General features: G+C 36.4%; 2 protein-coding genes across 7 annotated transcripts; one reads left to right on the top strand and one right to left on the bottom strand.

Annotated features, from left to right (window-relative positions):
* The first annotated feature begins 1,074 nt into the window (after positions 1 to 1,074).
* Positions 1,075 to 3,021, top strand: LOC144556692 (F-box protein PP2-A13-like). Of its 2 annotated transcripts, none has more exons than XM_078305088.1 (3): positions 1,075 to 1,548; positions 1,839 to 1,957; positions 2,333 to 2,807. In XM_078305088.1, exons 1-3 carry the CDS (start codon positions 1,216 to 1,218, stop codon positions 2,667 to 2,669), a joined length of 789 nt encoding a protein of 262 aa, XP_078161214.1. In that variant the 5' UTR covers positions 1,075 to 1,215; the 3' UTR covers positions 2,670 to 2,807. The 2 variants fall into 2 exon arrangements, with proteins under 2 accessions (XP_078161214.1, XP_078161213.1); XM_078305087.1 differs by having other exon boundaries at positions 1,077 to 1,548; positions 2,234 to 3,021.
* An 865-nt stretch (positions 3,022 to 3,886) lies between these two features.
* Positions 3,887 to 9,671, bottom strand: SLK2 (SEUSS-like 2). 5 transcript variants are annotated; one of them, XM_078305083.1, is made up of 12 exons: positions 9,473 to 9,568; positions 9,087 to 9,306; positions 8,085 to 8,377; positions 7,213 to 7,731; positions 6,730 to 6,861; positions 6,594 to 6,642; positions 6,282 to 6,496; positions 6,118 to 6,186; positions 5,900 to 6,000; positions 5,538 to 5,631; positions 5,244 to 5,313; positions 3,887 to 4,934 (listed from the first exon to the last, which is right to left on the bottom strand). In XM_078305083.1, the coding sequence occupies exons 3-12, from the start codon at positions 8,286 to 8,288 to the stop codon at positions 4,201 to 4,203; spliced, it is 2,187 nt and encodes a 728-aa protein (XP_078161209.1). In that variant the 5' UTR covers positions 8,289 to 8,377; positions 9,087 to 9,306; positions 9,473 to 9,568; the 3' UTR covers positions 3,887 to 4,200. The 5 variants fall into 5 exon arrangements, with proteins under 5 accessions (XP_078161209.1, XP_078161210.1, XP_078161211.1 ...); XM_078305084.1 differs by having other exon boundaries at positions 9,092 to 9,306; XM_078305085.1 differs by lacking the exon at positions 9,087 to 9,306 and having other exon boundaries at positions 7,213 to 7,728; positions 9,473 to 9,671.
* Between the last annotated feature and the right edge of the window lie 2,407 nt (positions 9,672 to 12,078).

The raw sequence follows: 12,078 nt of genomic DNA, 5'->3' as shown, positions 1-12,078 counted from the left end.
TGTCCTGGTCCGGTTGATTCAGTTTTCGGTTCCGGTTTGATTCAGTGCCCTCTTCTTCCTCCTCTCTGAGTGGTGAATGTCCCAATCCGATTTGATTCAGTGCCTCTCGGCAGTGAATTCCTCTGGGCGACGTCAAATTCGGAAAGAAGAAGACGTCTCGTCCTCAAGGAAGGGCTCGATGCGACGTAGTCCGTGAGCTATGCAACTCAAAGAAATTACTGTTGTGTCTACATTCTCAGAGAAGAAAACCGGAAGGCCCACCTACTTGTTATTCGGGTGCAAATAGACCAATTTGCATTCTCTGAATTCAGGTATTTTTTATTTACTGACATAGCAAATTAGATGATTGTACAAGTAGCTCAATGTATAGGTTTTTATGCTTCTTAATTTAAACAAAAGAAACTTATATAATAGCTACTTTGTAAATCATTAGATCAATACAATTGTCTACGGATTTTTAACCAAAAAAAAAAAAATTAATGTTAACGTTCTTAAAAAACAATTCATATTTCTATATGGAGAATATATTTAAATCTAAGTTATTTTCTTATTTTTTGATGAAATTCTAAATCTGCACCTGAATTTGTCCTCATAAAAAATTGAAAAAAGAAAAGAAAAAGAAAGCGCACCAACATGGAGACTAAAACAAAGATTTTATTTTCCTGAATTTGTAATTTTTGGTGTCCGAGAAAAGTCACAGTGCAGACCACAGAATACAACAAAGATGTCCGCTAAACAATTACTTTATTTCCATTCCACCATGGATTCAAAATTTCTGTGACACCTCCTCAAGTGTCCATCTCAGTAGCTTTTTAAAACAAACCAAAGAAATATTATGCAACGGGACAAATGAGAATACGCAAAATCATATTTCTTTGCCGCAGCAAGTTCCAGCTTTTTCTCCTCTATCTTTACCGAAAGTCAAAAGACAAAAAAAAACAAAAAAACCAATCTAAAGTTCTAAACTCTAAAAGTTGTCTCTGGAAGGGCCACTAAAAATTGTAAAACAAACAGGACTTATTCGTAAAAATCTGAAGAGAAATTGTGCCATTCTTCGAAAAGGAAGTAAAGCTCATAGCTTACAACTTGTAAAACCAAAACCGGTCTTTTCTTCTCCCCTCTGAGACCTCTCTGATCTCTGGCCATTTTTCTCCTAATCCACATAAACCTCTTTTAAAACCAAAATTCCCCATATAAAAAAAAATAAACAAAGATATGGGAGCTGGTATATCATGCCTGGAAGGAGACGGGCCCCAATGTCAGAGAGGCACCATGCTCGGCGACATACCAGAGGATTGCGTGGCGCAGATGCTGCTCCAATTGGACCCACCGGAGATATGCCAGCTGGCGGGGTTGAGCCGTACGTTCAGGCTAGCCACGTCCGCCGATCCACTGTGGGAGGCCAAACTGCCGTGTAACTACCGCTACCTCATCGATAAGACATGTCAGAGTGACGTGGAAGGCGGGTATGAAGAGTGGGCCCCACTTACCAAGAAGGAGATCTTCGCTCGTCTGTGCCGCCCCAACCCCTTTGATGGAGGCACCAAGGTTTATATATATATATATATATATATATATATATATATATATATATATATATATATATATATATATATATTACTACAAGTTATTATTGCGTAGTCTCTAACTCCTTAAGTCTTAATTAGACACATTGATCAAAAGTTCAAAACTATAGTTATGGGTTTATGAACTACTAGCAATTATTGCATTGGTTCCCTATTGCGCCAGTTGTATTACAGTAAATTCAATTTCAAATTGGGAAATAAGTTCACTTTAGTAATTAGTTGATATATAAAAATTTATTTGTTTTAATGTAGGAGTTCTGGCTGGAAAAACGTAGAGGCGGTATTTGTAGTTCCATTTCTTCAAGAGCTTTGTCAATTACCGGTATCGATGATAGGAGATACTGGAATTGCATCCCTACTGATGAATCTAGGTTTGCCGTTCATTATTCTCTCTACCACTTTTTATGACAATCAGGATGCAATTTTATTAAGTGCCCAACTAAGTATTAAATTTATCCATTGCCCCCCCCCCCCCCCCCCCCCCCCTCATAGAAGGTTAAGTTTATCACATCAGTTCAGTACTCCTATTTTTGGTAATGTAAACAGTACATACAAAATGAAAAAAAAAAAAAATGACCGTTGGGGTAAATCTGATTTTCTATTTTTGAAAATCAAATGTGAAAGTAAGGTACATTTGATTGCTCCAGGTTTCGAACTGTGGCTTACCTCCATCAAATCTGGTGGCTTGAGGTAAGAGGCGAGATCGACTTCTCATTTCCTGAAGGAACTTATAGTTTATCTTTTAGACTCCATCTGGGCCGTCCATCAAAGCGGCTCGGCCTACGTAAATGTATCATGGACCATGTGCATGGTTGGAACATTAAACCAGTTCAGTTTGAGTTATCCACATCTGATGGCCAGTGTGCTCAGTCCAGGTGCTACTTGGATGGTCCTGGTGTGTGGAAAATTTACCATGTTGGTGACTTTGTCGTGAAGGATTCCAGTACGCCAGTTATAGTCAATTTTTCAATGACTCAGATAGATTGCACACACACAAAAGGTGGTCTTTGTGTTGACACGGTTTTTGTACAGCCTAAGGGATTGTTTAAACAGCACAAGTGTTCACATGATACGGTAACATAAAAAGTGGTATAAAAATTACCATAAGCACCGAGAAATTCTCAGGCTTTTCTGCTTAGCTACCATAAGTAGCTACATTTCTTGTTTCTTAATATATAGAAGAGAGGTATCTTTTGGGGGGATTGGGTTTCAACCCATTGATGATGCTCAATGGAGGTTTTAATTTTGTATTCTAGGGCCAAGTTAGGTGTTTTTCTGATAATCCTCCTATGCATCCAAACACTGGGTATTCTTCCTTTTTACTATTATGCCCTGAGCTGAAGATAAACACATTTAGATTCCAGATAAGTAATTGCATTTAATTGTAAGTTCAGGTATCCAGGTGGAAGAATAAATCAGAAAGTTTGGTAGGTGTGGTGTAATTATCCCTCATAAGAAAAATACATTCTTCCAAACATAGGCTTTGTAATTTCTTTCCAGCTAACTCTTCACACTGTGCATACATTTTACTGCATGTAGATTACTGCCCCCCCTGTTGGAATGATCTTTTTTGTTTTTCTGGAAATGTCAAGAGATTTGTATGCTTTTTAATTAACAGCATTTGTGTATATTAGAACAAGGCAGAAGACTTGTCACCAGTGTTTATATACGAAAAATTGTATAGAAATGATAGTGTAAAATGTACAAATTGAGAGTTTATAATGTACTGCTAGCGTTTGTGATTATGTCTGCTTGTAATGAGACGTTTGCAATTTTATCAGTTATTGCATACTACTGAGATATTCAATGAAACCTTCGACTTCTCTCTCACATAGTCACGAATTGATGGTGTAATTTGATTGAACTAATGAATCCAGGGACATGTCCGTTCTGGTTACTCTTAGTTTCAGGCATATCATAAGATATTATAGTCCAACTCAGTCCAACGACATGCAAAATCAGTTTGAATGATACGTTTGCATATCAAATTTTATTTTTTTCAAGATATTTTAGTACCAAATTAAACGGTCAAAATATTAAAAATAAATGCATTAAAATTAAATTAAAAACTCTTACATTTGACCACTTAATTTGATACTAAATAAATTCATAAAATTATATATTTTGCACAAATGCACAACTAATGAAGTGAATCTGTTTAAACAGTTTGTATTCTTTGTTTCAAGTCACTTCGATAACTTGATGTCATACTAACCAAACTCTATATTATATAAACGACCTCAAAAGGTAGCAAAGAATAATTATATGTTCCTTGGTAAGCAAAACGAGCACAAGTAAAATTATCGCTAAAAGCGTATACTCTCCCCGACAAGAAGTCAAACACCATATAATAATTCGCTAACCATAAGAGATCTTTAACATTTAGATAGCTCTCCCAACAGAACAACTTGAAAAGAAAAAAAGAACAAAGAAGTTAACAAGTCTACTAAAGAAAGCACCTCAATACACTCCCTACAATAATATGTTGAAATGACCAACAGTCAACACTTGATACAGGCATTTCCTCATCATAACTGTACAATATACTTGAGCAGTATACTGATCTCTTGCCACACAGCAGTCAAAACACACAGAAATATATCATTAGAAGCCATCACATTTTCCACCCATACCCAGCATCAGCCGAGTCAAAAAGCCCATTATCTGTGAAGTCTCCAATCTGATCCAGTTCAGGCAGGTCCATTGGTTGGGTTACTACCTCAGGTTTAGGTGTAGTCAAATTACTGGTACTGGCACCAGCATTTGGGTTACTACCGACTGACTTGAAGCTGCTACTCCGGTTCATCATATGTCCATTTGGGCCAGTCATACCTGTGGGACCAGTACTGGCACTCATGTTTGTGGCACATTGTACTGACTGTTGTCCAACAAGGTGTGGAGTTGGGTGTGGGGCCGGCCGGCTGTTATTCTTCACCTCTTGTAGCAACTGCTGGATAACATGTTGCTGTAGGTGTTGTTGATTAACCTGAGAAGGTTGTTGCATCAGACCTGCTAAGCTGGTCCCGGGCATACCTGTCATGCCCGTCATACCATTCTGTGACATGTTAAAGACGCTTGAGATTTCATGTGGGATTGCATTTCGGTTTACACCCATCGAGTTTTTTAGCATGTTCTGGTAGTTGGATAGTGCTATGGCACTTGTTTGCTGAGGAGGGGGTGTGTTGGTAATTTCATGGTGCATCCCAGGGATTTTGTTCATGCTAGTTGAGGGATGGTCCGTTGGAGGAAGGCCTGTGACTGTCATGAACTGGTTGGCAGTGTTATCTTGTTGCATGTTTTGAGCAGGGAGACTGGACGTGTTTTGAGTAGCAAAGCTCTTCAAGCTGTCTGAAATGAGAAGAAAAGGAGGCAAATAGTTTGCTAATGAGCGATATGATAAGGAGCAACATGTCAACATCTATTCATGCCATGTAAAACAAAGAAAAACTATCAATATTCAAAACAAAACAAAAAAATTAACACATTTTCTTTTATTCCAAAACAGAAAAGAAGTTTGAGTTTCTGGTTTTAGTTGATAATTCACATCTTTAGCCAACGTGTGGTTATTTCTCGTTATGCAGTAAAAAAAAGAAACATGACATCAGAGCAAATCTAACTAAAGCATCTAGCAATGAAATAATTGAGGAGAAATCATACCAATGGGACCCATTTTGTTCTTGTTGCTAAATTCAATCAAGTCCTTCATGCTATTGACCACCTCTGATATCTACGGATGAACAATGATACATGTATTAGTTACAGCCTCAAACGGACCTAAACAGAAAATTCCTCTCTAATCATGTTCTCCACAACTCAAAACAACCATCATCCTGTCATATGGCATTTTGCACTAGCATAATGTGACAACTTCAAAAATAAGTACAATATCTTATTTTTTTAATCCAAATTTTAGTTTGTCAAAGATAAATTAAAATCAGAGAATATTCTAACCTGCAAGCACCGCACATATCTTTTTGAAAAACCATGTTCATTCAACAACTGGAGCTCTAAGTTTTTCATCATCTGACGGCCAGCGCTGACAAACCTGTAAGAAGTTCATATACATAAGAAGATAATGGTGGAAATAACACTTCATGTAGATTAGGATAACACATGTTTATATACTAGTAGCATAAATACCTAAAACTGTAATAACAATCAACCCTACACTGCGATTTGATTTCACAATGCAAAATATAATATACGAAAGACTTTTTTAGGGCATTGTACTTATAGATAGATGTTGCAGTAATAAATGATGAAGAGGATGAACAAAATAATTTAATAAAATGGTTTAAAGCATTGAAACATACATATTACAGATTGCTTGTGTGTCTTGATGGGAGACACCAGTTGATCCACCATCATTGACAGCAGCCTGATACTTTTGTGCCACTTGCAATAGCTGGTTTACCTATAACATGAAAAAAAAAAAAAAGATTAAAAACCACAGCAATAGAGAGGGTCAAATTGCCTTGTTAACAAAGAAAAAAAAAATCACACTTCTACAATGAAGACTGGAAGAAAATACCTGAGGTGCTAAAAACCTTCGAGGAACAAACTCCTCATGGCGCCTTGCACAGAATTCCCAGGAAATTATCTGAGATATAGTCAAGATACAACAATTAAAACTAATTCCTTTTACCAACAAAAATATACATAGGAACAGAAGTGGGGTGAAAATATTACACACACCTTCAACTCAGGAGTAAATATAATACGGAGGCGTCCCTCATGAATAACACGCACATGTTCATACACACTTTCTTGAACTGCCTTGGCATATTCTAGCACCATTATACCAGAGGATAGGCGATACTCATGTGGCATGTCCAGAAATAGGTGCTCATCTATGACACCTCTGTCAAATTTTATTTGACACAACCTGGGGAGTATTTCAGCAGTCGCCTCTGCAAAAAGAATTTATTATCAATTAAATGTTATAGAAGTAAAAGAAGAAATATTAAAAACAATACTTGATATGGAAAACTGGATGTCGCAACTAACCAAATCCTTTTCCAGATTTAGCACCACAGATGTCGCAACGCCATGCATCCTGCAATAGCATTATAATTATGTTCACTTTTTTCAATGTTATGATCATACAACTAGAAGTATTATCTATGAAGAGTTGAAAACAAACCAAGCTAGTCTGCTGGAAGCTGTTAGAGGCATTGCCACCTCGGTTGTCATACAATGACACACACCACCTTTTCCTTGCCTTAGGAGCAAAATACTCGTCAACAAGCTTTCTCCAGTATGAAATGGAATTATCCTACAAGTGCCAATTAATTGGTATTTAATTAATTATTCAATAAGCGCCAGAACAATCTTTCCTTAAATAGATGTAATCATTATGATAACCTCTGACCACATCAATAATGTCCGTGAAACTTCTTAATGCTTTACCGTATGGAATAAGTTTCCAAATTACCCCAATTAAAACTCTTTTATGAGTACACAAGAGACAAAGTAGGGTAGCTCAGTTACTTCTTAAAAAAAAAATAGGAGATAGCTGTGCTTGACATGTTTTACAAGGGCAGATGAGATGCTCCTTTTGTTCAGGAGTATGCACAACATTATTGTTCCCTTTTGATTTTCTAATACATAATAGAAATCAACATACTGCAGGTCGCTGTCTCTTGTGGTACAAATACTGCATGAGCCGTCTGAAGCAAAGCCCGCTATCACTGGGGTTCTTAACCAGGCCCCCCACCTGCCCGACCTGAATCTGCTGCTGCGGCATTAGCTGCGGCCGCATCTGTTGCTGATGTTGCTGGTGTTGCTGGTGTTGCTGGTGTTGCTGGTGTTGCTGGTGTTGCTGGTGTTGCTGGTGTTGCTGGTGTTGCTGGTGTTGCTGGTGCATGATCTGTTGTGCCCGTTGCATCGGCACTGCCTGTTGAAGCATCTGCTGCTGTTGGGCCAGCCGCTGCTGCTGAAACATAGCCTGGAGCTGAGGGTTTTGGTGCAGCTGTTGCATTGCCTGCTGCTGGAGTAAAATCTCGCCTTGGCTTCTGATGTCAGCCCTAGATTTCTTCTGGGGAGGAAGAGCTTGAGAGGTTACACTGGACGAAGCAGCCCGCCTCTTTTGCATGTGATCCTCGTGTGGGCTTGGTTGTATTATTGACGATCCATCAATTACCTGCTGTCAACTCACGTTTATCATCCAGATAAATCAAAGTACTTCCATTAATTAGCATCTAAAATGAAGTGTGGACGAACTACTAAAAAAAAACCCTATCTACCAATATATAGAAAAGGACCCCTGCTCATTGAAAGGTTCATTTCTTGTTGAATGATTCTAAATAGATCCTAGAAAAAAAGTTGCCCAATATTATCAACAGAACTTTACCATGGCAAGCCTTCACTGGCTTCTAAAAGTAGATTTAAATGCAAACAAGCTAGAGGGGTCTTTCTTTAATGATCGAGTAAAGGTGGGGCTCTTTTCCATTTAGCCATGAATGTAGGTTTTTATGCAAGTTTCTGAGTAATTATTACCGAGGAGCCGGAGATGTTATTAGATGAGAAGGACATAGGGGAGGCAGGGAGGCGCATGTACGACTCGGTGTTTATGCTGGCACTTCTCTGCATTTGGGGACCACCTGACAGGCACGAGTTGGCATCAGTGACAAGTGAGCTGACACCAATACTAGGGCCAGCCGAGTGAGCCGTGCCGTTAGGTATAGTGCCAATGTTGTTCATGTCAACCACCAAAAGGTATCAAGCTACAGACTGGGGCTTCATTTCCTGAACCAAACTGTAGTGTTATTTTGACCAAATTTCCCTTTTACCTGTCAGATAAGGAAAAGAGATAATCAATACTATCAGAGTTTCAACAAGTCCCATAATTAATCATAATGTATTGAACTTAATTGTGCCCTTGTACACGGTTCCACATCAAAGCATAACCACAACTAAAAGAGAAACAGTTTAAAGTTTCATAATAAACAAAATAATTTTAGGAAATATGAGTATGCGGCATGTGGAATTCCTTTTTTTGTTTTTCCCTTATTTTCACAGAACAAGAAACATGTATGGTTTTATCTCCTTCCGCAAAAGAAGGGGTTTCTTCGGTGGTTCGGAAATTTACTACACAAGGAAAAGCTAAAATATGAAATTAGTAAAGACCATCAGGGCTACATTTTCAAAGTAACAAAATTTCAGAGGTCGAACCTAACTCAAATAAGTAAAGAAGCAAACGGTTTTAGGAATTTCAACTTCAATACAAAAAATCTTTGACCCATAAAGGTTCTTGAGATGATATTACATGAGTTGTAGAACAATTTCTGTGTAATTGCTGAGCAATTTCAGGAGTATTGTGTTAAAAGACCCAGTTTTGAGACCTAGGACGAACAAAATTTTGACGACTAGACTTGAGGTAAAGCTTTTCGAGTTGAGAACTAAAATAGTTGATTTAGAAAAGCTTCCAGCGATGGAATCACCAGCGACAAAAGGCTAATTTCTGAATTGGGAAAAAGGAAAGAGCAAAACACAAATTACCCTACAGATCAAATCAAGCATGAGCAGCAACTAAAGACCTTGTGAAGCTATAGTAGTAGAGGGAAACAAAATAGCTAAGAAACCCTAAAATTTCCTTCAAAGAAGAGGATAAATTACACCAATCTCGCCCAAGCAAATAAACAGTAGCTCCCAAGAAATTAGCACAAATATCACCAATTCATGTGCTCTGAGATTAAATCGGATCAAAACGACTTTCCACCTTCAGACAAAAACAAAAGGGCGCAGGAGAATTACAGAAAGCTGAATTAAAACCTTTTTTTTCCCGAGAACAAGCGATCAAACAATAACAAGTAATGTTTCAATTTAAACAGCTAAACAGGACGAAAAGAAAACAATTTTTTGAGTCACTTGATATTGCTTCTCACCTTTGCTGAATCGAGCTAATAATTAAACTGAATTATCAAAAGGCATCTCTCTCTCTAGTGGCGGTGGGCTCCGACCAGCTACTGGCCTGAAGAAATAGGAGATTTGCAACCCAAGTACAGAAGAGCTGGCGACCGGCTAAAACCGGTACATGACCCCTGATTTACCAATCAGACCGGTCACCTCAGCTACAAATCTTTTAATACCTAGTCTGCGCTATATCGGTAGACCTTATCAACTCGCATATGGGTCCCATTTTACTTTTACGGTCTGGACTCTGGACCTACGATTAAGTGAAACCGTGAGATGATGCGGTACTGCAAACGGATAGACCAGGTTCACCGCATATTTTCCCTTTGTCCTGCCTACCTCTTGCAGCGAATTATTGTCTGAGCTAGGATCACCATTACATGTAAAACCATACTTTTTTGTTTTTTTTTTTAGTCATGGAGTCTAATGTAACAAAATGTGGTTATATGCGGCCGCATATGTGTTTGCGGTGCTTAGTTGCATAAAATTCAACTATGCAGATTCAGTCTTGGAGTTAACCAAAATCAAATGCAACTCACTTAAAATATTTTATTTATTAACAAAATAAATTCAAATTATCAAGAACCTAAAATATTCAGATCCATAATCCATTGTTTGAGTCCCTAATCCGAAGACATTCAGACCCAGAACCCGTCTATGTGCTGTCTCTTACCATCCCACTCAAGGTGTTTTATAGTCTCTCTACTTGCCTCTTTATTTTTATTAAATGTTGTGGGACTAAATTATATACATAAAAACCGGAGTACTTGACAGTCTGGCTGTGGAGTGCGGAGGCGCTGGGCTGCTTGTTGGGCATGTAAACCACGTCATATATAAAAGGGTCTTGAAAAGAGTTATCATTTGATACCAATTTTGCATATTTTCAGCCTAATCAAACTGGCATGTAGATCGCTTCTATACTCTATACTAATGTTTTTATAATTACATATATTTGACGTAATAAAAAATATTAAACTATTTTATTTTAATATGCATATTAATAAATATTTAGTGAAAAAAATTCGCATGTATAAGTCTGCATTAAAATCCGTATATACTACCGCATATCGCATATGCAGTATGTAGTAGCTTTTCGCATACCACATCAAAACTGCATTTAATAATATTAATAGAGTCTGAAGAATGAAGAAGGAAGACCAACAAGCGAAAACTCCCTCCTCTGATCAATTGGTGTTGTAATTAAATATTTTGAATCGGGTTCAGTTCACAGCTGACAATCGAGCTACAGCCTGATCCGAGATAATAACGACAAGGAAAACTTTTCATGTAAACTTGGTCCCTAATTTAAGAAACAATATTTTGTATGGTAAGGCAAAACTTTCCTTGCATCCCTGTAAACAATGAAAATTTCCATAACAAATGCAGTCATGCATAAAATATCTTCAGCATTTAGATAATCTTGCCAACAATTTCAATTAAAGGATAAAATATCGAATTAAATATCAACCATCTGATCACATATTATGATTCTATGCATTTTTTATGTTTGTTTACATGTAAACTCGTCACACGTACTCACCACGTGCAAATTGTATCATTTTTATAATTTGTCATAATTTATTTTTATTTTTTAAATATAATTTAAGAAATTTTTGAATTTATTAGTCATGTTTTCATTTATTTCTTATTTTTTATATCCTTAATTAAAGTAAAGTTATATGTCATTTAATACGTTATGTAATATGTCGTTTAAAGAGAGTTATTTATGCGTGGATGTTATTTATTATATAATTTTTTTATAAAAATATATTATTTTGTATAAAATATTTTTTATTTTCTTATAATATATCCCGTTGCGGACACGATACTAGTAGGTTATATAACTTCGAATTATATCCTAACTACGATGGAAGAAACGTCAAATATATAAGCATTTGTTAATTTGTAAGACTAGTTTGCTATATTATTATTCTCGGAACTATAATGAGATAAATAAAGCATTTTAGAATTGATTAATATTCTATTAGACAACTTACCTATTAATGTTATAAAATATAGAGTGAAGAAATTGCAGGTGTTTTGTTATAATTTATTTGTTTCAAACTTTTATATAAACAAGAATTGTGATATATTTATATTATTGTCAACATATCAATGAAATTTTGATCATGTAATACAGTATTGGTTGGTTGAATATGAGAAGATATCTAAGGCTACACAAAATAAGAATTCAACAACTGATTACAGTTTCAAACTAAAATTCCGTTCAAATTATTTAATAGCAATATTTTTTGTGCAAAAAAATCATACAAAATAAACTTATAGCATATTATCAGTAACTAAATTATATGTTGTAAACTCAGTTTCTTTCATTAAGCTAAACTAATTATACCAATATTTGGTCTCATTGTCGAATGCTATAATTAAAATTCTATTTCGAACCGAAATTTCCTACAATTCATACAAATACAAAAATAAATAAAAATAGGGACCCAATGCAGGTTATGGTGTCAAATATTCCGAAATTTTTATAAATAATGTCCAAAAAAATAACAAATTACGAAATCTATCCCATCCGGTTATCCATTAACCAGATTTGACCCTTTTTTTTGGTGGC

The sequence above is a fragment of the Carex rostrata genome, chromosome 7, assembly GCF_964058835.1.
Source record: "Carex rostrata chromosome 7, lpCarRost1.2, whole genome shotgun sequence".
NCBI classification, from domain to species: domain Eukaryota; kingdom Viridiplantae; phylum Streptophyta; class Magnoliopsida; order Poales; family Cyperaceae; genus Carex; species Carex rostrata.
Note: the sequence above shows the minus strand (reverse complement) of the source record. Positions and strands in the feature narration are given on the sequence as shown.

Coding starts and splice junctions, on each gene's coding strand:
- LOC144556692 (XM_078305087.1), top strand. CDS start 1,216: ATGGGAGCTGGTATATCATGCCTGGAAGGAGACGGGCCCCAATGTCAG. Junction 1,549..1,838: donor CCTTTGATGGAGGCACCAAG/GTTTATATATAT, acceptor GTTTTAATGTAG/GAGTTCTGGCTGGAAAAACG. Junction 1,958..2,233: donor ATCCCTACTGATGAATCTAG/GTTTGCCGTTCA, acceptor TGATTGCTCCAG/GTTTCGAACTGTGGCTTACC.
- SLK2 (XM_078305082.1), bottom strand. CDS start 8,288: ATGAACAACATTGGCACTATACCTAACGGCACGGCTCACTCGGCTGGC. Junction 5,314..5,537: donor GATATGTGCGGTGCTTGCAG/GTTAGAATATTC, acceptor GTTCATCCGTAG/ATATCAGAGGTGGTCAATAG. Junction 4,935..5,243: donor GAACAAAATGGGTCCCATTG/GTATGATTTCTC, acceptor TTCTCATTTCAG/ACAGCTTGAAGAGCTTTGCT.